Source organism: Cheilinus undulatus, linkage group 20, assembly GCF_018320785.1.
Source record: "Cheilinus undulatus linkage group 20, ASM1832078v1, whole genome shotgun sequence".
In the NCBI taxonomy this organism is placed as follows: Eukaryota; Metazoa; Chordata; class Actinopteri; order Labriformes; family Labridae; genus Cheilinus; species Cheilinus undulatus.
Window position 1 is genome coordinate 4,210,104 of NC_054884.1, and position 26,397 is coordinate 4,236,500.

At 40.1% G+C, this 26,397-nt stretch overlaps 2 protein-coding genes across 2 annotated transcripts in view; both read right to left on the bottom strand.

Annotated features, from left to right (window-relative positions):
• The window catches only part of spata20 (spermatogenesis associated 20), a 49,887-nt gene extending 26,279 nt beyond the window's left edge, over positions 1-23,608 (bottom strand). The window contains exons 1-12 of the mRNA XM_041814853.1: positions 23,004-23,608; positions 18,258-18,386; positions 18,113-18,177; positions 17,822-17,976; positions 17,569-17,712; positions 17,234-17,435; positions 15,589-15,719; positions 13,728-13,832; positions 13,476-13,550; positions 12,674-12,886; positions 10,421-10,613; positions 7,665-7,833 (exon numbers count right to left, since the gene is read on the bottom strand). Coding sequence (XP_041670787.1) covers positions 7,665-7,833; positions 10,421-10,613; positions 12,674-12,886; positions 13,476-13,550; positions 13,728-13,832; positions 15,589-15,719; positions 17,234-17,435; positions 17,569-17,712; positions 17,822-17,976; positions 18,113-18,177; positions 18,258-18,386; positions 23,004-23,203 — 1,781 coding nt within the window. The 5' untranslated portion in view covers positions 23,204-23,608. The remainder of the gene's footprint in view (positions 1-7,664; positions 7,834-10,420; positions 10,614-12,673; positions 12,887-13,475; positions 13,551-13,727; positions 13,833-15,588; positions 15,720-17,233; positions 17,436-17,568; positions 17,713-17,821; positions 17,977-18,112; positions 18,178-18,257; positions 18,387-23,003) is intronic.
• A 1,387-nt stretch (positions 23,609-24,995) lies between these two features.
• pkd1b (polycystic kidney disease 1b) overlaps positions 24,996-26,397 on the bottom strand; it is a 34,140-nt gene continuing 32,738 nt past the window's right edge. The window contains exons 40-41 of the mRNA XM_041816038.1: positions 26,004-26,115; positions 24,996-25,929 (exon numbers count right to left, since the gene is read on the bottom strand). Coding sequence (XP_041671972.1) covers positions 25,030-25,929; positions 26,004-26,115 — 1,012 coding nt within the window. The 3' untranslated portion in view covers positions 24,996-25,029. The remainder of the gene's footprint in view (positions 25,930-26,003; positions 26,116-26,397) is intronic.

Genomic DNA, 26,397 nt, shown 5'->3' on the forward strand with positions numbered 1-26,397 from the left:
AAACCATTTTTTTTGCTACTTTTCCCCAATCCTGACACCCTTAAACCCCATTTTGGCAACTTTCCTGCCAATTATTCTCCCTTGTGTGACTCTTTAACCCCTTTTGACTACTTCACCAGGCTATTTTTGCTGTGTTTTTGCCACTTTTAACTCATTTTTATACTTTTAGCCCATTTTTACTAACCTGCTGAATGTGTTTCACACATTCATCTGGAAAACCTTCCATAGACAGTGTTTGGGAAAGGGCAGAGCCTTTGAAAAAAAAAACTGGATGAACGTTTCACACCCAAAAGTACTGCCCCTCGTCACTGATCGGTCCTGTCACTTTCTAACCAGGCCAAAACAGTTCACACTGGAGCATTACAAGATGGATTCACCAGTGAGAAACATGGAAATGGGAGAATCCATCTGCTTTGCAAGGTTACCTTTTTGCCTCTTTAACCCCTTTTGAATCACGTTTCCTGCATGTTTTAACCCCTTTGTTCCACTCTGCTATCAATTTTGCCACTTTTCATCTATTTTTGTCATGTTTTTAGCCACTTTTCATACTTTTTGCCACCTTTTTCTTCTAATACCAATTTTTGTCACATTTTAACCTCTTTTCTCCACTTTTCCTTCCATTTTTTTGTCCCTTCGTTTCACTCCACAACCCATTTTCACATTCATCAGCCATTTATGCCACTCTAACCCCTTTTCTACACTTTATATGGCCATTTTTTGCATCATTTCTGCCAGTCTTACCCCATTTTTTAAATGTTTTTTACTAATAATGGCTGAGAAGTGAATTTCAGTAAAAACAGATCAAATGTTAAGTCATTCTAAAATGATTTAACAGCTGCAGATGTTTAAAGCCAAAATGATACTCTTAAAACCACAACATCTTCTTGTCCAGTCTTCTGGGGGCCAGACAGGAAGCTTTGGAGGGCCTGATATGGCCCTCGGGCCACCAGTTGATGATCATTGGCCTACAGGCTAATGTACTGTACTTAAGGGGAGGCACTACAGGTGAATACAGTTACCTGTATCTAATAATCAAATTCCCTGCATTGATATGCAATGACGCACTAACTTGAATATATTTACCAAGGCATAGCAGGTGATTAGGATAAAAAATGAGCTCAAACACATCAACACAGAACTTCCCCAGATAATTACAAGACTGCATTCTCCCCTGAAATGTTTAAATATATAGAGAAGCTTGTTTGGTGAATTTAGCAAGAATCTGCAGATGCAAACAGACAGGGGGCAGTAAAAAAACACCATTTAAATATGCATATTTGGAAGTTTTCTTTCTTTTAGAGTGAAAGAAGATATGCATACAAAATAGACCAAAATCTCTAAACTGACAAGAACATGAAACCACAATGTTTTAACCTATTGAGTCCTGCCTGAAACAGCTACTACATTATTTTGATCATATGCTCCTCACCTTAAAACTATTCATTCTACCATATATTTAATATTTAATACCTGACAGACAGACTTCCTTCAAATGTGAAAGGTACGCTGAAACTACGTTTGTGCCACCATCACTTAGTATCTGCTTGTGTGGAGGGAACAATAATGATAATGACTGCAATAACAATAACAACAATAATAATGGTGGTTTTTATACTAAGAAAATTCTGTTTTGTATTGCCTGGCTATAAAAGCTCAAAGTAATGAAACAATTCATTTTAATCCTGTTTGAAGCACAGGGATTTTCTGCAGTTTTTTCCAGTAAAAATAAGCAGCAGAGGAGTGCAGATGCACTACGCCTAATTGTTGCACTTAAACATTGGCCTGATTGCAGTTTGGAGGGAAATTGGTTTGCTTATTTATGCAGAGAACAGTCCTTTTCAGTTTTTGTGACGATTATGTGTATTTTTAAGCACTATTTATTTCAATAACAACAATAAAATTCGAAAAATATTGTCTTGTGCAAAAATAAACAAATTATTTGTGCAATTTCTGAAAATTCTTACTTCACCATGTTCCTCTCCCTGGTGCGGTCAGTTAATCTAAATATTTATTAGAAACTTGTAGCATAGAAAACGTGCACATGGTGGCTTTAGGTGTTGCTTACTGTCCTGATAAACCCAGTGAATAATAAAGAAGACAAGTGTCTTTGTGTGATATGATTATTTTGTAGAAATCTGCTGAGAATTACCAATAGTGTGAGAGAATTTAACTCCGAGTTTGCAAAAATTTTTTTAAAATAAATAAAATGCCCTTCGTCTCACTTGAGCCCCTGCCACCTCAAATGTCTGTGCACAGCCCTGACCATAGGGTGACATGCTTGAAGAGATTCTTAAATGAAGCTCAGAAAAATCAGGATAAATACCACAGTGGTGGTCCTGCAAGTGTGGAGCCTATAACTGGTTTATTACTGCCCCCGTGTGGTAAGAGACCAGAACACAACTCTGTAAGAACTGCAGTTGTAGGTACCAGTTGTGAGGATGCTCTGTAACAATGAGTCAAAACTGTAAAAACATACCGGGACAAGCCAAGGGGGAACGTCTCCTTAACTGGAACGCTTAGCAGGGGGGATATACAGATTGAAGTGGACATTTTTGGCATGTGACTGTAACAGCAGCTCTCTAACTTCTGAACTAGGATAGATGCTTTACCTATTTATTTATTTATTTTTGGGACACATTTTTCGATCGATTTGCAAGCGCTTCTATCTTTGATGGTGCTGTTTCTCCTGCTGTCTGCTGAAAGCAGCAGAAACCATTTGATTGAAAACATAAGACAGCTGTTGATGAATGCAACTTTCTCAGACAATCTTTGCTTTAGTTAGATTTCAAATATTCATTATGTTCATACAAGTCATTCAGAAAGTATACCCTCTTTCCCCATCGTTGTGTGTCAATTTTTGCCAGTTTTCCAGAGAGCTTGTGAAATCATTTCATTATCATGGGAAAAGTAGCCACTACTGCAAGAAGAGGAGATAAATACGTTGAAATATTGATCAAACGTTTAAATTTACCAAATTTCACAGTAAACAGGGTAAAATAAAAGGTTTTGATGCATGTCCAATAAGGACTTCAGAAATTTTTGCCACCATTTTTTTCAGACACCTAGTGAGTTTGATCACTAGCTGTTGTCTTTGGGCTATCCTGCCTTTGTCTCTGTATCCCATCCCTCACAGTCCTTGCCTAGACTGATTCAAATGCATCACAACTCCTTCAACGCCCTGCCTCTCACACTAACATGTCATCTGGCTAAGGTGACTCCAGCAGAGATGACATTTGAGATAAGCCCTTAAGAGGGTTTCACTGATATGCAAACCCAAAAATCTAAAGCCTTTTCAATCACACCTTAAGACAGTGAGCCAAAATGAATCCTTGGTGATAAAGATAAAACAATCTGAGCTCTCAAACTCTGTTTAATAATAATGGCTTGATGATAATTACCTCATACAGCAGCTATTTCACTGGCTCCTGTTAAGAGGGGAAAGCTACTGGAGGTTATGTAAGCAGAATGACTCCAATCTTCTATACAACTGAAGTGACCTTTGTATTAAACATTAATCTTCTATCCTTGCTCTTGCCTCAGGAAGCACTGTTAAACTATTGTGTCTGACCATTACATGATTACATGAGTATTTTGTGAATTCAAATCACAGTCAGTGTCAAACATCTTGGGACATAATGCCAACTGAAACTGAAACATCCAAATATCCATAAGGAAGGTCCACAGAAACTGTCCGAACCCAGCATGTAGAGCAGAAACTGTGGGATCCAAAGGTTCTCAACAGGGTTTAGGTCAGGGGAGGATGGGGGCCACACCATGAGTTTCTCTCCTTTTATGCCCATAGCAGCCAATGACACAGAGGGATTCTTTGCAGCATGAGATGGAGCATTGTCATGTATGACGATCATTTTGCTACAGTAGGCATAGTTCTTCTTTTTGTACCATGGAAGAAAGCGGTCAGTCAGAAAGTCTGTATACTTTGCCGAGGTCATTTTCACACCTCCAGGGACCCTAAAGGGGCCTACCAGCTCTCTCACACATGATTCTGGCCCAAAACATGATTCCACCCCCTCCTCGCTGATGTCACAGCCTTGTTGGGCCATGGTGGCCATCCACCAACCATCCACTACTCCTCCATCTGGACCATCCAGGGTTGCACAGCACTCATCAGTAAACAAGACTGTTTGAAAATGAGTCTTCATGTATTTCTGGGCCCACTGCAACCGTTTCTGCTTGTGAGCATTGGTTAGGGGGGGCTGAATAGTAGGTTTATACATGACTGCAAGCCTCTGGAGGATCCTACACCTTGAGGTTGGTGGGACTCCAGAGGCACCAGCAGCTTCAAATACCTGTTTGCTGCTTTGTAATGACATTTTAGCATCTGCTCTCTTAATCCCATAAATTTGTCTGTCAGAAACCTTCCTCATTATGTCTTTATCTGCATGAACCCGTCTGTGCTCTGAATCAGCCACAAATTTCTTCACAGTACGATGATCACACTAAGTTTTCATGAAATATCGAATGTTTTCATACCTTGTCCAAGGCATTGCACTCGTTGAGGCTTTTCAGCAGCAGAGATCCTTTTTCTTTCCCATATTGCTGAAACCTGTGGCCTGCTTAATAATGTGGAACGTCCTTCTTAAGTAGTTTTCCTTTAATTGGGCTCACCTGGCAAACTAATGATCACAGGTGTCTAACATTGATTTCAGTGATTCAAAGAGCCCTGAGACACAATACCATCCATGACTTTAACTGAAAAACAAAAAATTGACACCAAAGTCCAATTTGAATAATAATTTGGAACGTGGTGTAAAGAGCAAAGAACTCCATCATCTCCAAAACAGAAATCAAAACTACTGACAAAGAAAACAAATCCAAAGAATATTGGCAAAATGAAACAACTGTTGTCAAGAAGAAGAGCCTTGTCATCCTTCACCCACAGTGAAATGATTGGAATAATTCCTCAAGGAAGAATGAGCAAACACAAATGTCCTCCTGAGACCTTCCTACTGTCTATGCAATTCCTTATACGCCCCATCCTGGTCCTGAGAGACAGTAGTCTCAGCAATCAATAATCTAGTGCCAGGCAAGGACCACAGAAAACTAACTAACACCTCCCACAGCTCATTAACCCAGTAAGCCTCAGCACCGACCATTCCTCCTGGTAAATTACTGCACAGCGCGTGTGTGATTTACCCATGTATGTCAACTAGAGCAGGTTGGAGAAAGAGCTTTGGTAAGCATGCTCTATGCTGACACTGTACTAAATGTGACAATTATGAATGCCACAGGAGCCACGGAACAAGGCCAGAGTGGTTTGTATGCATTTCATCATGTGTGTTGTGGGTCTCCTGGCATATTTTTCTGCTTATTTTATGGCATTTTACACTCACTCATTCACAGTAACTAGGGCACAGGGCTAGCCAACAGAACCAGGTCATTTGGAGCGGTTGTGTGCATTAAAAAACACATTGTATTTGTGTGAGTACAGATGTATTTATTTATCCTCCAAACGAAGACAAAGACTGAATGCTGCCACGGCCAATCAATAAAATTGACCAATGACTTAGTGTTATTGCTGCATAGGTGGGTTTTGAAAACGTTGTGATCAGGGTTCAGGGATCAATGGATTTCTTTACAGCTACAGTTGAGAGATTCAGATCTAACATCCTTGATTAGATCAGCTTTCTTACTGGTTTACAACAACTAGACGAAGTCAGTGCTACCAAGTTTTTATGGTTGGTTGAATATAGGAGTCCAACAAAATACCGATATGACAATATACTGCTCTTTTGACTGGTGTAAGGCAATGATTAGAGCATTAGAGATATACAGTGCCATGAAAAAGTATTTGCCTCCTTTCTGATTCCTGATGTTTTTGCACATTTATCACACTTAAATGTTTCAGATCGTCAAACCCATCTTAATATCTCACAAAGACAACCCAAGTAAATACAAAATGCAGTTTCTAAATGATGATCTTATTTATTGGGGGAAAAAAAATCCAAACCTATCTGGCCCTATGTGACAAAAGTAATTGCCCCCTTGTTAAATCATGAGTTTGATTTGATTTGATTTGATTTATTTGGATCCCCATTAGCTATGGCAATGCCAAAGCTATTCTTCCTGGGGTCCATAACTGAACTGTGATTAACCACAGTTCTTGGAAAGCTGAGCTCAGTGTCACTGGCCACACCCAGCCCTGACTACTGCCAGATTTGTTGAATGAAGAAACCCCTTAAACAGAAGCTGTCAGACAAAGTGAAGTAGGCTACAAGATCTCAAAAAGAAACACATCATGCCACCATCCAAAGAAATTCAGAGACAAAGGACAAAGAAAGTGATTGAAATCCATCAGTCTGGAAAAGGTTACAAAGACATTTCCAAGACTTTGGTACTCCAGCAAACCATGGTCAGAGCCATTATCCACAAATGGAGAAAACTGGGAACAGTGGTGAACCTTCCCAGGAGTGGTCGGCCAACAAAATGACTCCAAGAGCGTAATGACGACTCATCCAGGAGGTCACAAAAGAACCCAGAACCACATCCAAAGACCTGCAGGCCTCACTGGCCTCAGATAAGGTCATAGTCCATGACTCAACCATAAGAAAGACACTGGGCAACAACGGCATCATGGGGGAGTTCCAAGACCAAAACCACTGCTGACAAAAAAGAACACAAAGGCTCGTCTCATATTTGCCAACAAACATCCTGATGATCCCCAAGACTTTTGGAGAAATATTCTGTGGACTGACCAGACAAAAGCAGAACTTTCTGGAAGGTGTGCGGCTCGTTACATCTGGAGTAAAAATAACACCGCATCTGATAAAAAGAACATCATGCCAACAGTCAAACACGGTGGTGGCAGTTTGATGGTCTGGGGCTGCTTTGCTGCTTCAGGACCTGGACCACTTGCTGTGATTGATGGAACCATGAATTCTGCTGTCTACCAGAAGATCCTGAAGGCCAGCGTCCGGCCATCAGTTCATCATCTCAAGCTCAAACACTCTTGGGTTATGTAGCGGGACAACGACCCAAAACATACCAGCAAGTCCACCTCTGAATGGCTCAAAGAAAACAAAATGAAGGTTTTGGAGTGGCCAAGTCAAAGTCTGGACTTAAATCTGATTGAGATGCTGTGGTGTGACCTTAAACAGGCAGTTCATGCTGGAAAACCCTGGAAAACTATGGCTGAGTGAAAACAATTCTGTGAAGAAGAGTGGGACAACATTCCTCCACAGCAATCCCAAAGACATTCAGTTATTACTGCCAAGGGTCGCACAACCAGTTATCAGGTGCAGGGGGCAATTACTTTTTCACACAGGGCCAGATAGGTTTGGATTTTTTTCCCCCCTTAATAAATAAAATCATCATTTAGAAACTGCATTTTGTATTTACTTGGGTTGTTCTCTGTGAGATAATAAAATTGATGATCCTAAACATTTAAGTGTGATAAATGTGCAAAAACATCAGGAATCAGAAAGGGAGAAAATACTTTTTCACGGCACTGCACATATTTATTTAAAATAAAATAAAATAAAATGAACCAAAAACAGATTTCCCTCTTCACCACTTCTCATTGGGGCACTAAAGACATAAATAAAGTAAAACAGTGGTCATCGTTTACATAAAAAGAACAGGGCTGAGAAAACACGAGTACAGCCACTGAAAACTGAAGCTGCAGCCTTTTCAAACTCACTGCTTACATCTGTTGAACTTCCATCTGGTCTCCTCGGTAACAGGATCGAAGGATGGTCTGCCGCTCAGCATCCCACAGGTGTTCCTTTAGGAAGCTGCCAGCCTCTTTAGCCCGCTCAAGCAGGGCCTTGTCCCCCAGCACAGCACCCACACGAGCATAGGCTGAAAGCATCAGACCTGAGGTAAACAAGAATGAAGAAATCTTTAAATATAATGTCTTCTGCAATCTGAAATGTTAATGTTAATGTCAGGTACAGCTGCACCCAAATCTCAGCCTTGTATTTTTCCCACTCTTCTGAGTTAATTTATTTCTGTCCTTTTTCATTTTTCTGATGTCCTCCTTCTACCTTTCACTCCTCTTTCATGTAGTGTTTCAAAGCCTGGCAAGTACAAATCCTCACATCAAGCATTTCAGTGGAAAGCAGGTGATTAATGGAGAGGTTTCTTCATTGGACAAAGTTTTTTTCTAATTATAGAGTTCTTAGGATCTCAGAGTCTCATCACTTCACTAACAACCAAGGAAAAACATTTACAGTTGTTTCAGATGTCTGATAGCTCCTTAGGTTTCACTTTGTGTTCTTGTAATTGTTCTTGTAAATTAAGAAAGGCATTATCTCCATCACAAAGAAGGAACATAGCCTCTAAATGCTTACTACAATAGACTGAGAAAAACATTTAAATGTTTTTTTAAATTACAGCTGAGTCATTCAAGCAAAGACACATAAATAAAGAATCAGGAGAAAGACAGCTTATACTGGAGTTATAATAATAATAATAATAATACATTTTATTTATTAAGTGCTTTTCACATAAACAAACAGACACTGTGCAACACAGCAAAAAAAATCTGAACACTTGAAAAGAAACATAAAAAGAAGATAAATTAAACACAAACAAAAAAAATGACAAAACAACATGAGAACACAAATGAAAGACAGTCTAGGATGGATTTTGAGATTTTGCAGGACAGGGTTGATGTGGTCATGGGAGCAGCTGTGAGTGAGGTGAGGTCAACTGTAATACTGGGAAATCTTATGGCTACCATGGTAACCCTTTAAGCAGAAAAGGATTTTAATCCAGTTACTTGGGGTTTCTTTAGGGCTTTTGCAATTTGTATTTTAATTGATGTTTTCTTTTGTTTTTTTTTAATTTTCTTATTCATTTTAATACATTTGATACACAGACTCAATCCCCAGAGCTAGAGTAAGATTTTCTCATCAAGCTTGAGAGAAAGTGTCAACAAGGTTCCCCCACTTAGGAAACTGGAATGATATTTGGGAATGTCAGGTCAGCATTACTAACTCAATATCCTTTGGGGTTATGTGGGGAGATAAAATACATTTTCTCACTCCAAAACTGACATTTAAACAGCAGGGTTCACAGGGACACGATAATGGCAGATCACTTTCATATTTATGGGACTGTCTTCCAATCCCGTGGTTCTCAAATGGTGTGCCTAGGCACACTAGCATGCCTTGAGGTGTGCTGTGGAAATTTGTACAAACATATGTTAACCCTAACATGACACGCCAGATGGATTTGTTTCACACATCCAGCTGGAAAACCTTCAATACTAGGTGTTTCGGAAAGGGCAGAGGCTTTGAAAAAAACTCAGAGTGTGATTGGATGAATGTTCTGTCCATCACATCTTTACATAGCCGCCAACGAGGTGCACGTGCGCAGCTACCGAGGAATAATGCAAACCATGGCGAAAAGAAAACAACTCACTGTATACTTTTAACAAAGCAATGCCTTCAAGTTCTGATAAAACTGGCGCTTTAGCAGCATCCACGCTAAGCTCTTCCACCATAATTGCACCGGCCTCTTGTCGCTGCTTGATTACATCACAACTCCACCACGCCTGAAAGTACTGCCCCTCAACACTGGTTTGGGTCCTGTCACTTTCTAACCGGACCCAAACCATTCCGATGGGAGCTTTGCAAGATGGATTCGCTAGTGAGAAACAAGGAATCAGGCGTATCCATCTGCTTTGCAAGGTTATGTTAACCCCACAAATAGACAACTAAATTAGATACATAACACAATGTTTTTGTAGGTTTTCCAAATCTTGACCCATAGGAGGGAAACTGGACTTGAGGTTGTTGAAGATGTTTTGTCTCATTTCCAAAAGCTTTCTTCATGAACTGAGGAAGGAGGAGAGGCAAAGCTTCATCAAGAGCCTCAATCTAGCCCAGTTTGGCCACCTTTGGGCCAAAATTTTGACACGGTAATGTGTTCAAGAGGCTATTTTGCCTGGACATGAATACAGACTACCTTGAGATTTTGGCTTGATATGAAGTGTGCCTTGGACAAAGAAAGTTTGGAAACCCTTGCTCTAATCTACACTGGTCAGAGGTTACAAAAAGATGTATTTCAAGAGGTTGATTTCTATTTTATCACATTATACTTGTATAAATTCTATAACCAACTTGAGGCCAAAGATAAACACCTTTGTGTGATGCTTTTGGTCATTAGCGAAAAAGCAATTGCACTAAGGTGGCTGCAGGTAACCCCACCAGTGAATATTAACTGGACTGTGATAATAAACACTTTATGGAGGAACTATCCTGAGGACTGCAATTTGAATTTTTGGACATTTTTTAAAATATTTAAATATTTAATAAGAATTAAAGTGTCAAATGATTAAAAGACTGGAGCTGCATGTCTGCAAAACAAGTACTTGAAATTTGACAGTACAGACAAATAACCATAATGTTTCTGTTACATTTGTATAAATTTGGGTGTGAACTGGTCTAGACTTTACCATTCCAGGAGGCCAACATCTTGGTGTCCAGGTGTGGTCGGGGCCGACTCTTTCTCACCTCTGCCATCTTGGCCCTGGCAGAGGCCAGGAGCTCTTGGACTTTTTCAGACTGGATGCCAAAGTGAGCAGCAGTCAATTCGACTGAATAACGGACGATCAGCACATTCTGGCCCTGTAACTCCCCGTGGGGGTCCTGGAAACATTAACAATAGAGTCGATAAGAGGCCACTGAGAAATTTAAAAGAAAATTAACTGAAAAATATGTTATCAGGGGCCCAATGAAACCTTCCACCCCTCCAATATAAAAGCCAAAATAGTCATTTTTATGGGATTTATACGTGTACACTCATTTTATTTCACTGAACATTTTCACGAGTTTCACTGGCCTATTCAGCTGACTGAGAAATACGGTTCCAGACTGCCGGGATGGTTGGTGACTGGATCTGCAGCCAAACCCTTGATGGTGTAATTTTCAGACACCGATCCAGTGCTCTGATGCTAAATAAACAGTTACTCCTGTCACATTGAGGGAATCAACTGCCCTTCTGAGCAGCATAGCTGAGAAATGAGAAAACTCCTTTGTAAAAGTCTGTGTGTCTGTTCAGTATCTTTATTTGTATGTGGACTGTTCCTTGCACAGATGGTAAATACAAACGAAGAGTGTCACTCCGGTTAAAAAGAGCAAACACTGAAACATGGAGGGTGGGGAAAGGCGGCTTTAGGTCCTCCCCAGTGTCTCTCAGTAGCTATGCCCGAAAAATGAAATAAAGAAAACTTTTATTTCACATTTAAAAAAATCTGATGCTTTGATCAGTTAGCAGCTTTTTCTTCATTCACTTATAACTTTATGTTAAAAAATATTTTATCAACTTAAATGTGCATCATGATGGCGCTTTCCTGTCTTGGAAACAAAGGCCAGCATGCGGTGACGCCACAAGTGACAGAAGCCCCTCAGTGCAGTCAGGGCCCTTCTGTGTGGAGTTTGCATGTTCTCCCCGTGCATGCATGGGTTCTCTCCAAGCTTCCTAGCTTCCTCCCAACAGCAAAGACATGTTTGTAAGGTTGTGACTCTACACTGGCTGTAGGTGTGAGTGGGAGCGTGCCTGGTTGTCTGTCTCTATATGTCAGCCCTGTGACTGACTGGCGACCAGTCCAGGGTGTACCGTGCCGGGATAGGCTCCAGCCTCCCGCAAGCGATATAGAAAATGGATGGATGGATGGAATGATAATAACGTCAGTAAATATTTGTGCGCTAGCTGGTTAGCCTGCTAGTTATCCTGAAGCAAATACAATGTATATAACAAAGAAAATGCATGTTTGAACATGAAACACATGGATGCCGTATGTGGAGATGACAGCAACTAAAAACATGAATTATATCCATATATCTAAAAAAAAACCATATATCCAAATATTTTCTTTAAACAAGTAATTTCAAATCAGAATCATTTTCGTAACATACTGTTTACTTCCTCTTTCCTGATGGTGATGATTACGTAATGATGTAGACCAAACGTCTGGTTGGACGACAAACTGAAAGTGGGCGGTGCCCAATGCTGGACAGTGGGCGATGTCAAACGCATGTTGGTCACGGCCCACTATTGCACACTGCATTGAGGGCTACTAACCTGAAGGAGTTTTGTGCACATCACAAGTTTTTAATATCTGAAATCTGGTTTAGCAGCGAGAAGGACGGTTGGAATGTGAAAAAGAAGATCAAATTTGATTTCAGATTAAACAGTTGCATCTAAAGTAGTGCCAGTGTAGATGCTGGTAACAACAGCATGAAAACTAAGACAATACACACATTTAACAGCATCCCTCAGGTGAGAAAGAGAGAAGCAGGCAAAGGGATCAATGGTGGGCTGTTTGAGCCAAATAAACAGGTAATCTCATGTTTTATTGTTATTCTCTACTCTGCTGCTGTGAAATCTTCATTATTCAGAAGACAAATTTGATGATGATTGAGATACTTTGGCGTGCAATGAGTGTAAGGTACAGTGTAGGAGTGGGTATTTGTGTTGTAAAAGAGGAGAATGTTGATGTTTGTGCTGAAAAATGGCATGTGTGTTACAGCGGCGTTGTCCATGGTGCTGACTGACATCTATCACTTATAGAGAGAGAAGGAGAGAGAAAGGCTGTAAACAGCTCTTTCAACTCTCTTGTGCATATTTTGACTCCTCTGGTAAATCCTTTTATCTGTAGCTATAATAAAGTTTCTGCATGTGACAACAGAAAAAAAAAATCTTGTACCTGTTCTGGAGCAACATTGCCTTGCTCCTTCACACCATAGTGGTGCATGAAGATATCAGCCTGTGTTGCAGATCCATTTGCACCCTCCACCGCATCTTGCAGTAGTTCCCGAACTTCTGAGGCAGTCCAAGCACAGAAAGCTCCTTCACGCTTTTCTGGCCCCCCTGACACTGGAACAGAGTCTGCATCCTCTGCACTGTAGAAACCTCCAGACTGTTTCAACACAAAGCAATGGAAGAGGAAGAAACCATATGAGAAGTGCCCTTTACTGATTCTAATATATAAAGGACTTATCAGATATATTTCAACGGTATGAGCAGAACCCTTCAGGTTTTTAAGAGAATATTTGCTGTGCTAGCTGAGAGGAGGATCAGGTGAGCCGCATCCATTAAGACACATCCATTTCCTGAGAGAGGCGGAGTCAGGCAGCTCATTAACATTTAAAGCTAAAGAAACAGCTCATTCTAAGCAGGGCTGAAACAGAGGGGTTTTTAGACATGCAAGAATTCAATACTGGAGTGTTTTTTCAGCAACAAACTTCACAGGCATGTTTTGGGGACCTCTGAGACCAATCTAAACTTGTCTTAAAGGGATAGAATATGTCACCTTTAAGTCTTTCTTTAATGCCTTTTGTTTGCAAACATTCAATGACAAAAATCTGTCTTCAACTTACTGTAATACATATCCTTACCACAATAGAATTGATGGTGAAAAGCTCTTTTCTCTAGCCAGATCACCATAAGAGCAGAGACATATGGACATTATGCACACAGGAGTCCTACAATGACTGGATGTGATTCACCTTGTCACTGAGGTCCCTGGAGACATAGAGCAAAATGTCCTTAGCCACGTCTGCAAAGACCTGCTCCCCTGAAACCTGAACAAGCAGAAAAACAATACATTTGCTTAGAGAAAGGTTTCAGCCTTGTAACATTAAAACATTTGTTGATGTGAATAATGTACATGATAGAATCTTTAGAGATTTGCTACATGTTCATTGAGTCTCGTTTGAGGATTCTATGGGCGCACAAATACAGCAACATGTTGCACAAACCTGGAAAGCATTAATGTAAGCTACAGCAAGCTGAGCCTGGTCGTACAACATCTTCTCAAAGTGGGGAACATGCCAGGAGGAGTCTGTAGAGTAACGGTGAAACCCCTGTGGAGATGTGACAGAAAAATGGAGATGCAGTGTAATATTTCAAATACTGTATACAGCTGACTGCCTGAAATATTCATTTTTCTACTACTATTATCACATTTGTCTCACAACAAAAGCATTGATCCAAAGCACGGAAACAAAACATAAGACAGAGCTTAATTCAAGTCAGAGAAATTCTATTCATTGGTGCATGCAGCCAGGAGCTGTCAATGTAATTATTCTACTAATGATTATTGTTTTTGATTATTTTCTTTAGAAACTGAAGTCACAATTTGAATGTCCATTGTCTCTATATGGTGAAAAAACACCGAATTTACACTGTCTTGGGGTCTCTGCTTTTGCACTAAGGCATTACGAGCAGCCAGCTGGGCAGCGAGCAGTCCATCATGTTGTTTTTTACTTGAGACTAATAAATCAGCACCGAGTACAATCTGTTGCTATGGCTACACAGATGCCAAGTGAGGTACCGACATGTATTTGAGTGTATCAAATCACGTATGAATCCGTAGATCATTACGCTTTATGCCACTTCCTGCCTTTCGTTCACAAGTTGGTCCGCTTTGCTTTCACACCTCAAACGAACCGCACCAGAGTTCGTTTGGAAGCGGACTGAGACCCCCTGTTTTCAAGCGGGCCAGAGTCCGATTGTTTGGTCCGCACCAGAGTTTGTATGAGCTTTCACACCACTCCAAACAAACCAGACTATCAGGGAAAATGGACCAGAGTTCATTTAAAGCGGACCAAACAGCTCTGGTGTGAATGCGCGAGATAGGATAAGAAGTTTAGACATCCGGAGGGAGCTCGGAGTCGAGCCACTGCTCCTTCGCATTGAAGAGAGTCAGTTAAGGTGGTTCAGGCATCTGATCAGGATGCCTCCTGGTCGCCTCCCCATGGAGGTATTCCAGGCACGTCCAGCTAGAAGGAGACCCTGGGCAAGACCCAGAATGCGCTGGAGGGATTGCACATCCTGTCTGGTCTGGGAGTGTCGCTGGGAAAAGGGACATCTGGGTGGACTTGCTTCGCCTATTACCCCCGCAACCCCGCCCCGGATAAGCGGAAGAAGATGGATGGATGAATGAATCATATATATTTTAGCAAATAATAGTTTTAAAAGTTAAGTAGCAGATGCACAGATGGCCCAGCGGTTTAAGTCCTGCTCCATGTACGCGGGCGGCAGGGGTTCAAGTCCGGCCTTTTCCAGCATGTCTCTCCCCAATCTCTCGTCTCTGTTTACGACTCTACTATCCACTGTCCTCTTCTATCAAATAAGGCAGAAAAAGCCAAAACTAAATCTTAAAAAAATTATTGTGAATATAAAAATAAACTATAATTTAAGAAATAAAGTATTAGCACCCAAATTTCTAGGGAGAGGATCCCTGAACCCCAAATATGGCATAATTTTAATCAATTAACTTAATTTTCATTTAACTTTAACAAATGTAAATTTCCCTCAGAACTATATTGCATTTTGTAAAATATATTTTCTTTAGAGAGAAGTTTATTTAAGTGGTAGGTCTTTTCTTATTACTCTAGAACTATGCTCTTTTAAAAAGCTAAAGTGACTGATTTTAAAAATGCATTATTTCTTAATAGACTGCTCGATTAATTGATAGAACAATTGACAGAATACTTAAATTCAAAAAGAATAAGTTACTGCAGCCCTGGTGGGGACTAAAATGAGTTTGAGATTATCAGTATATCAACAAAAATCTAAGAAACAGCAAATTAGTTTTCAGTTTAAATGTAAACAGACCTGGCACACATGGTCGTGGATGCCCCCCAGCGCCATCATGCGGAGCGTGTGCAAGGCCATCTGTAGTGCCTCAACCCCTTCTGAGGTAGAGCGATTAACCAGCCAGTAAGTCATTAAGAACGTCAGATTCACTGAGGACAGAAGAAAAAAGAGGAGAGGAAAATTAAGAGTTTAACAAGTTTTACTGAAGATTACTGTTTAACAGCAGTCGACATGCACGACTACAAAATGCCACAAATGAAAAGGAATTCTTCTTTGGTAACAGTAAAGCCCTGGCAATATTTAAACAGCAGGACTTGTTTGTAAAAACAGTAGAGCAGGAGGAGCTGTGAAGCTGCACCATGAGTGAGGCTGGAGTTCCTGAAGCTGTAAACTACCGTAGCCAGTACAGTGTTTGTTTAATCTGGGACATTTTAAGTTGTAAGCTCATGAAAACTGTTGAATTGCATTGCTAAATTAGCCTTGCATGCTAGGAAGCTAATGCACAGAGGCTTTTCCTCAAAATCCTCTACATAAGGGGTGTCAAACCCAAGGCCCGGGGGCCAAATCTGGCCAGTGGTACAGTTAAAACTGATCCACCAGATCATATCATATTTTTATTATAACTGGCCCACCAGAATGATGTCTGCAGATTTCCTCCAGTATAACAACGTAAACTTGATGATTGAAAAGATCCTTATTAAGTCACAAAAATCAGAAAGAGTAATGAGTAATTTGATTAAAAAGTCAGGAATGTGAGAAAGAAATTTGTGTTTGCATTTTGACTTAAACTTATGGTTTTGACTTTTTTATATCATATTCTGAACTTTTCAAATCATAGTTTGGACTTTTATCACATTTCAATGTTTTAAACTCATGAATTTGAATTTTATCTAACATTTTGACATTTTCAACTCCAAACTTTCAATTTTAATCCCAAATATTAAAAATCCTACATTTTTATCTTATCTTTGGAACTTTATTACCTAGTATTTTTAATTTTGTCTCATATTTTTACATTAAAAACTCATGATTTTGAATTTTATCTCACATTTTCACCTTCTAAACTCTTGATTTAGATTTTTTTCTCATATTTTCACTTTTTAAACTCAAGACTTTGAATTTTATCTCACATTTTCACCTTCTAAACTATGGATTTAGATCTTTTTTTCTCATATCTTGACCGTTTCAACTCCTAATATAACTTTTAATCCCATATATTGACCTTTTCGATTCCAAATTTTAATTTTTTTCCTCATCTTTTGACCTTTTATACTTCTGGATTTAATTCCATTTAGTACTTTAACTGCGAAAAATTATGATTTTATCTTTTGACTTTTTTTTTATCTCTAAATCATTTATCATCAATGTTATATTTTTCCCCTATAATTCCTTACCAGTAAAGATGAGGTTGAAAGTTTATGGTAAATTTTGACCCAGTTAGGCCCTCAGGTTAGACCCAAATTCAGAAATCGGCCCCTGCTGTGATTGAGACTCACATCTCTGCTCTACATGTCTGACTATACAATGCAAGCCTTATATCTACACCATCCACATTATTTTAATGTGTGGATTCACTGAAAAGTGACAACATTTATGAATATAAAGTTAATGGTTCCTGCAGGATCAAGCCAGAAACATCCAAAGTGGTTCGGGTTTAGTGTACCTGGTGTGGGAAACTTTGGAGATTCTCTAAAGCCCCCGTACTCCTCTTCATAGGAATGTGCCAACTGCTGGAAGCAACGCTTGGCAATATCTGGGGCCAGGGGAGGACTCTCTCCTGGGTTTGCATCGACAGCTGTGCCTTTCTTTAAAGCTTCAATGATCCTATCTCCGCTGGACTCCAGAGCAGTTCGGTTATTTTCCCACTGAGGATCATAAGTTATACTGTCAAATGTGCAGACAGCAGATGTTTAAATATTCCAAAAATCAAAACAAGAAAAAACGAAGAAAGCAAAGCTAAATCTTCCACAGAAACACAGTGGTCAAGTCCTTCTATACCTGTTCTAATATTCTTGTGAGGACAGTTTTGAGCCCAGGTCGTCTTCCATAGTCTCTCGGAGGGAAGTAGGTGCCTCCAATGAAAGGTCGAAGGTCAGGGGTCAACCATACACTCATGGGCCAGCCTCCACCTCCACTTGTTGCCTGTAAATACAAGCAACCCTTGGTTATAAGAGGGAAATTAAACAATGCTTGGACAGAATGGGTGGTGGTGGATGGATGGGTGGGTGGGTAGGTAGGTAGGTAGGTGCACCTGCACAAAGGTCATGTAGACTTTGTCCACATCAGGTCTCTCTTCCCGGTCTAATTTGATGCAAACAAAGTTGTCACTCAGTATTTTGCCGATTTCCTCATCCTCAAAAGACTCCCTCTCCATGACATGGCACCAATGACATGTTGAGTATCCCACTGATGGTCCAAGAGAAATGTTTGCAGAAAACACATAAACATAAGTTCCAGTAAATCTACAGACAAACACATAAAGAACACCACATTTTAACCTATGTTTATATAAAATCAGCCTGCCATGCGAGGAGCATCTTACCAGATAAAAAGATTGGTTTGTCTTCAGCTTTAGCTTTGTCAAAGGCTTCTTGTCCCCAAGGATACCTGAAACAAACATGATCACGTCTTTACTATGCCATCATATAGATTCTAAGATTTAATGTCAGCAGTGGGGGGGCACTCACCAGTCAACAGGATTGTGTGCATGTTGCAGCAGGTAGGGGGACCTCTCCTTGGCTAGTCTGTTAGTGTGTCTGTGAGGGACGGATGATGAACCTTCACCTCCTGATGCCATGCTCATAAACACAGATGAGCTGGGCACAAACAGAACAAAAGGTTAAATCTCTGTGTAGTGGTGAAAACTTAAAGTCTGAAGCTTTTATAGATTTATTTAGTGGCAAAAATGCATTATTTTTTCTGATGTGACTTCTTGATCCACAACTGTGAAGCAATTCAATCCATTAAAGTATTATTATTAAAGACCGACACGTCAAACTCCTCTAAAATAATCTGTCATTTTAATCACTTTTTGTTTTAGGCAGGTTTTTTTCCAGGCAAAACAACATCAGGAAGGGTTTTTCCAGTTTTCCATTTTTCCAGTAGCTTTAAAGTAGCGTCGTTATTTTCTGAATCGAACAGCTTTTCAGTGGCTTAGCGGAATGTTTTTTTTTTAATCAGATAGTGTCGTAGTGTCCAACAAGCTACATTTTCCCCACAATAAAGCAGCACAGTGCAGTTAAGAGGTCTGACTTGCTTGCTTAAGTTATAACGCAGCGTGCTGTTCGTGAGATAAGATAAGCTAAGCTTAAATAAGCTAAAAGGAGGTAAGCTATGTTGGTGGCCTTTAGAGCTTTTGTTTTGGTTATTTTCTATTCATGTTCCAGCCGGAAGCCGACACCCCGGAACTTGTATAAATAGTTTCAATTATCATCACCACCAGAGCAGGTATTGTTGAGCATGACAAGTTACCATCAGTTTATTCATTTCTTTTAACCATGAACAGGTCTTTAATTGTAGAAATGTGTTTGTTCAAGCTTTGAGTGAAGTAGCTGTCGGCTCATGGGCGCACACTACGAGTTGATACCAGGTCTCCAGCCACATATGTAAAGGTTTTGCTCCTTGGTAAGCGGAGCGAGGTATGTTCGTTTGTTTGTTTGTTTGAATTTGTTGTTTGTCATTTTGTTTCTAATGGTTATTTTGTACAAGCGAGTGTGTAATAGCGTTTATCAGTAATTTCATGTATGACAGCATTTGAGATGTGTTTTTAAGTGGAAGGATCAATCATCGATATGAAATGTTTGTTTGTTTAATGAATTTTTAGAATGCACTGTATTTGTATGCCTATTTAAAAGGCTAATTGTAACTTTTGTCTTTTTAGTTTCACGGTGCTGAATGACAAATAAAGAATTGCACCTGTCGAACTCTAGGTGGCATTTTTGATACCAAGGAGGCAGTTACAAGCTAAGCTAAACTAAGAGATAAGATAAGATAAGATATGCTAAGCTAAGCTAAGGTAAAACAGACCTAAAAAGTCTAAACTAAAAAGTGAGCAAAACCTTAATTCACCTCACTCACAGGATGTAGGGAAAGACAAAATAAGCCAAAATCAATGGGGTGAACTGACAAACAGTAGACTGAAATAAAAAGATTTAGACTGAGGTCAGTAGGTCATTGAATCTTCATTGCATCAAATAGCTTAAAGACCCTGTAAAGTCAAAATAAATCTGTATTTAGGTTTGTCATATGATAGATCACTGTGTTATGAACCCCCACGTCAAATATCAGTCACATAAAGCATCTCCAAGTTTATAAAATTAAGCTTCAAATCATGAAAAATGAGGCAGCAAAATCTGCTCCAGGATGGTGTGGCCGTGTCATGAACATGAACCAATAAACAAAACATTCATAACTATAACTGTGCAATGAAACATGAACATCAGAGAACGGTACAAGAGTACAAGACTCAATTCCTTTGCACAAAATGAACCAGAAGTCCCTGCTCCAGGTGACTGCTTCCTTCAACAATATTGTAGTGTTAGAGGGGCGGGGTCATTCTCTACTGTGGGCTCATGACATCGTAAGCCCACATATTGGCCCCGCCCACATGAAACCAAGCCAGGAAAGAGATGAAATGGCCTCCAGAATTCAGTCACATGTAGATCTCAGAGTTTTCACATGTTTACAGCATCCATATTCCGACATTTCTAGTGTTAAGACAGAAACTTTAGATTTCACTTTACAGGGACTTTAAGATACAATTTAAACATATTAATTTCAATTTAAACTTACTGATAGGTCTAAAAGAGCCACACTCTCTCCTTGTGTAGTTATCTTTATTTAAAAAAAATCAATGACAGTAAATATGATTGTAGAAATGCCTTTAATCCATCACATTTTGGCTATAACATCTTATTTGATTTATTAATAGTCAGGGTCCTAAACTAAAACTCACCACTCGCCAATTACGGGCAGATTTTGTCTCTGGCTGGTAAATTTTTAAGACCATTTGCCACTCTGGAGAGTTATGTTTTACCAGCGAAAAATTCGTTTTTTTTTGTTACTGGAGAACGATGCTGGTATCAGCTGGTTTCCTGGCAGAGTAATGTGTATTTCAGGCCGAGACGATCTTTGGTCACGTAAGTGCGTCAGTCATGATGTCATTCACAGCGCGCTGAGGTGTATAGCTGGTTGTTGCTGTACCTGTACCTCCTTGCAGTGTTGTCAACTTAGCGATTTTGTCGCTATAATAGCGAGTTTTCGGACCCCTTTAGCGGCTCTCTACAAAAAAGCGACTAGCGACAAATCTAGCAACTTTTTCTGGTGTTACTGGAGACTTTTGAAGACTCTGACATGAAAGCACGTATCGTTGTCGCGCCTGAGCGCGAGCAGCGGGTGCTGCCATGGGCCCCTCTCCGTCCCAAAGCACTGACAGGCAGCCCCCTCCTCACGCAGCAGTCCCTCTCAGCTGCGGTCAGAGCAGGAGACGCTCACGCCTCCATGTGCAGACTACAGATAAACCACGCTGTGAAGGCGCCTTGACAGTTTTTTCTATTCTCTCTTTTTGGTCCATTTAGATTGTTCATGAAGACTGTATACAAAAAAAAAAAAAGATTTGTTGTAGGCTCTTAAGTGGACCATAAGGTTTAAAACTAAACCAACGTACGTAAGAAAACTAAACTTCTAAGAAAAATAGAATAATAAATAAATGACAAACCAAAAATAAAATTTAAAGTAGCTCTGCCAGAGTATCTCTTGAGTGATTTTGCCTAGCTCAGATAAAGGAGGGTTGGAACTGTGACGTTATAAAGACAAGAATCGACAGAAGCAAGTTCACTGTTGTTCTACACATAATAAGGGTCTTTTTATTCATTTTGTCTCTTTTAGCATACATTACTGCTAGTATTAGTGCATACTATTAAAATATTGATTGAGAATCATATACAAGACCCAAATGACATGTTAAATAATACTGATAGCAAATTACAACACTTAAGAGCAATTTTTATTTGGTTGGCTGGTAAAATATCTGCCTGGCTGGTAAAAAATGTCACTTTACCAGCCAGCCTGGCTGGTAAGTGAAAAAGTTAGTTTTGGACCCTGTTAACAGTGACAGTGTTGCCTTTTTTGGTCCAAACTTGTTCATTCTCTTCTTAAAATTCCACAGAAATTAGTCAGCTCACATTTTTTTCAAGTAAAGCATCATCTTGTCTACTATTGATTGATTTGGGCTTGATAAACATCCAAAGCAGGAGCACATGTGCTGAATCTATTAGCCAGACTGGAGTTAGCTGTGCCTAGACACAGATGAGTCCCATTAGTGGAATGAGTTGAGGCTTAACTTAAAGTTGGAGCTACTTCTAGTTAGCTACACTGATGGAATATCCCTTTCCCTTTTATTCTATCAGGGGGAAGCTCGTCTGCTTTAAGATTTCCCAGTTTGGATAAGGATTTGGACCCATCATGTTTTTTATGTCTTCAGGGTATTTTTGGAGCACTGTAATACTATTTTAATGTACTCATTGATGTGCACCGGGTCTGTCATAAAGAACTGATTTAGACCAGGTAAACATGATAACCATGACGATTATGAAATAAACAGCTTAAATGGCATCATTATTCCCATGTGTCCCATGTAAGGCCCTCTTGACCCTGCTCTGACTTAGCCCCTCCTAAATTCTGGCTTGAATAAAACTCCTGATGCAGAGTGACTCATCAAATATGTTCTTAGTATAATAAACCCCCTAAACATTGTTTAGGCCATCATAGAAACATTTCAGTTTGGAAGCCAGACAAATGTATCTCTATTTAGGTAAAAATCTTTCTTTAAAGAGTACCTCAGTCAAGATTTAACTCTTCATTCATAAATTAAAGCTCACTTTTCAGCTACAGAGCAGTCCATCCAAACATTAAGGATCAGCACTAACACAAGAAAATAAAGGTTCAATAAAAAAAAAATAAAAGTAACAATAGCTTAGCTTTTGACATTTCTCCATGGTGTAGCTTTAGTGTAGTGAAGCTGATTTTTGTAGATTATCTCTACATTTCTTAAGTTCCTTCTTAATTTAACCACAGTGGAGAAAAGCTGATCAATTAATGTCACTAATGGGTTCTTGGTATCTTCTTATCAACGCCGAATTAAACATCGAGGAGTTTCGACCTCGGTTAAATCGCTTTCCTATCAATAACCTGTGGTCTAATACCAGTCAGAGACGGTTCATACTCGTATGTGTGGTTTTATAATGGGGTTTGGCTCATCTCTCCTAACGTTACTGATCCGGAAGCAGACCCCAGTGACGAGGTCGCTAGCGTGCTGCAGGCAGCAGAAGCCTGGATAACGCTTGACATAGCAAGAATTATGTTGTTGATTAAGGCTAAACCGTTAGCTACACGTTAGCATTAGCAATCACCGTCTCTACACCGCCGTGCTTTACCTGAGATTGTAGGCCGGTAGGAACTGAAGCTGCTGGGACTTGTCGCTTGGTTGGTGGGCAATCTGTGCGGCTATCCTACAGATGTGAGCCCCTGAGCTCTGCTGTGCACCCTCGGCTCTCAGAAACCCTGCTGGTAGAAGGCGTGCATGCACCATGCGGCTATTTTTGGACACCGACCGATGCCATGCTAGTCTTAACATCCTAATCCACCAACTGTGGTGCTAACGCCCTGAGCAGTGCTAACGTTATCTGGTTTGTTGACACCAGGCATGAGGTGAACATTTTACTGCAGTACTAAAAACCGACACATCATGGCGCACCAGCTGCTCAACAATCGATGACAACAGCCAGCCTGTGATTACACTATTAAAGGACAGGATGACATAAGAGAGAGCAGAGCTTCCTGCTTACCTCTCACCCCCTGCAGCGGCCCGGGACAACTACGGAGCGACTGATGTCTGACATCATCCTGGAGTCAAACTCAGTCACAGCAGGGGCCGGATTCTGGATCAGGACTAACCTGAGGGCCACAGGGTCACCTTTTTAACCATAAACCAGGGGTCAAGAACATTAGCACAAGGGTCAGATTTAGTCCCAACAGAAACTTTCGAATACACACAAATAAAATAAATATTTTGGGTTTGATCGGAATATAATTATAGTCGTATTTGTATTTTCTTTTTAAAATGCAGGACATTTGTAGGAATTAATTGTAATTTAGTACAAGTATTAATTCATTTTTGACAGCTTTAACCCCTTTTTGCCTCTTCTACCAAATTTCTTCATGATTTTAAAACCCCTTTTGAAACCAATTTTCTTGCATGTTTTATCCCTTTGTGCCACTTTTCTTCTATTTTTGCCACTTTTTGACCCCCATCATTACTTTTTTGCACTATTTTTTGTCATTTGTAACCATTTTTGATATTCTTTGCCCCTTTTCCCTCTTTTACCAATTTTTGCCACTTTAAACCTCTTTTCACCACTCTTTCTGCCAATTTTTGCCTCTTTTCTTCTATTTTTGCCACTTTTGAACCCCTTTTTGTTACATTTTTTTCAACAATTTTTGCAACTTTAAAAACAATTTTTTCCACTTTTAACACATTCTTGCTGCTTTTTGCCCCATAAAACATTTTTTGTCATTCTTTAACCCGTTAAACAAATTTTCCTGTAAGTTTATCCCCTCTTTTATCCATTTTGCCACTTTTCTTCTATTTTTTGCCACTTTTTGACCCCCTATCATTACTTTTTTGCACTATTTTTTGTCATTTGTAACCATTTTTCCTCTTTTACCAATTTTTGCCACTTTTAATCTCTTTTCACCACTTTTTCTGCCAGTTTTTGTCCCTTTTTGCCACTCCAAAACCCATTTTGCCACTTATCACCTATTTTGCTACCCTCTAACCCCATTTTACTACTTTATCTGGTCATTTTTGCAACTTCTGCCAACCTTAACCCTTTTTAAAATATCTACTAATTAATGACATTAAATTTCAGCAAAAACTTGATCTGTCTTTGGAAAAGAAAAGAAAAAAAAACATTTTTGGCAAACAGGAATTTTTTATTCATACTGTAACAGTAAGTTCTACCAGATATGTGAACAAGTTTTTAAAAAAAGAAACGCCACAACAACGACTACATAACAATTAAAACTGACTTAATGGATAATGAAGATAATAATTGATTAATAAGATGACTTGGACTGTAACAAGCACTCTGATTGGCTGAGGATATAGGTAATAAGGCCCAATGAATCATCAGCGCTAGGAGAGTAGAAATAATCAGATATCACTCAGGCCAAAAAAATCACTTAGGCAATCATGCTATGAGGCCAGTGATTTGAGACAGTATATTATGAGTTTTTAAATAAAATTTTACCAACTTATCTTTGGTCAACAATGAGGAGGAAATATTATGCATCGTGAAACAGCTGAAGTTCATCTGTTTGCATAGAACACTATAGATTTCCAGTTAGTGCCTCTTCATGAACCCTGATGAGGATACGTCCTTTTTACATGTTTTAGAGCAGCTAGTCCTGCTCAGTCTCTGATGGCTCAGAGATCCAAGCCTTCCTCTTCACAGGGACTCCGTTGCTGACGTGCCTTCTCACTCCCTGCTCACTCCTGGGTCTGCTGTTTGTCAGGGGCACATTTTCTCTTCCATTGCCGCTTGTCGCCAAACCACCTTGAGTCATAAAAATTCTCTGTACTGCATCGGCTGAATGAGAGCTCCCAGAATGCCAAGCTCTTCTCCTCTGGAACCTACCAAATCCAGGAAAGACTGCAGTATGCAAACTACAGCTCCCAGGAGCATCCCTGGCTGCTTCCAGAGCATGGTGGCTGTTTGACGCCTGAGGCTGATACGGTGCTGAATCAGATTCAGACTCACTAAATGTACGGGGAAACATGCACGTAGATGCTGATAGGTTCCGACTTTTGGACGGAGCAAAAGAATGCAGTGATGGTAGGGAGACTCTCGACTTTGAGTGGATAAACCCCGTCTTTCTGTGCCTAACTTCCTCTGTTTCCCTGCCTTCTTCTTCCACTTCATTTAACTTTGACGACTCTGTGGAGTTCACTGATCCCGAGGCTGTGCAACTGATCAGCCTCTTCCTTCTTCTGCTTTGAGCTTCTTCCAGTTGTATTTCCAGATCATGAATGTCCTCGGTAATCTGATTAACCTGATCAAAATGAAATATCAGTGAATTGAGACAGGGGAGCAAGCGGTCCAGGTAGGGCTGGATGTCGATCCCAGACTCTGCAGAGTCATCGGACCTCAGTGAGAGAGCTGAGGAGAAGGGATGCTGGGAAGAAAAGGATGAGCACAGCGAAGGAGAGCGCGGGCAGGAGAGTGAGGGAGACAGGGTGGAGATACACGAGGACCTGGAGGGTGGCATGTCCATTCCTTCAAACTTGACCCTGTGTCTGAACTTAGAGGGGGAGAAAAACAGCATGTAAAGTCAGTAACAACAAATCCAGATTTCTTTAAAACGACACGACTTACTTCTTTAGTTTTAGTAAGTCCCAGCCGTAACTTGAGCCTCTTGATGAAGAACATCACCATCTCATAGTCCTGAAGTTCAGTCCTCGGTCTGTACAACTCAGCCTGCGCCACCCTGAAGGGACAGAAACTAAATGTTGGCCTTCTGGGCAAAAATATATCTTAGAAAACACTGTGAAAATTGTGGCTTGATCTCTGCTGCATGGGCAAGAATGAGATTTGATTGCATCGCCACACAGGATCTCTGGAGCTCAGTCAGAGTCTAGTTCAGCTACATTTTTTAACAAGATGCAAAGTTTCTTTTTTCTAATATTTCATACCTCAGGCTCAGAGGAATCCTGTGTTGTAGTTACTGGTGACTCTGCGGTACTGGATTTCCACACACATATACAGTGCC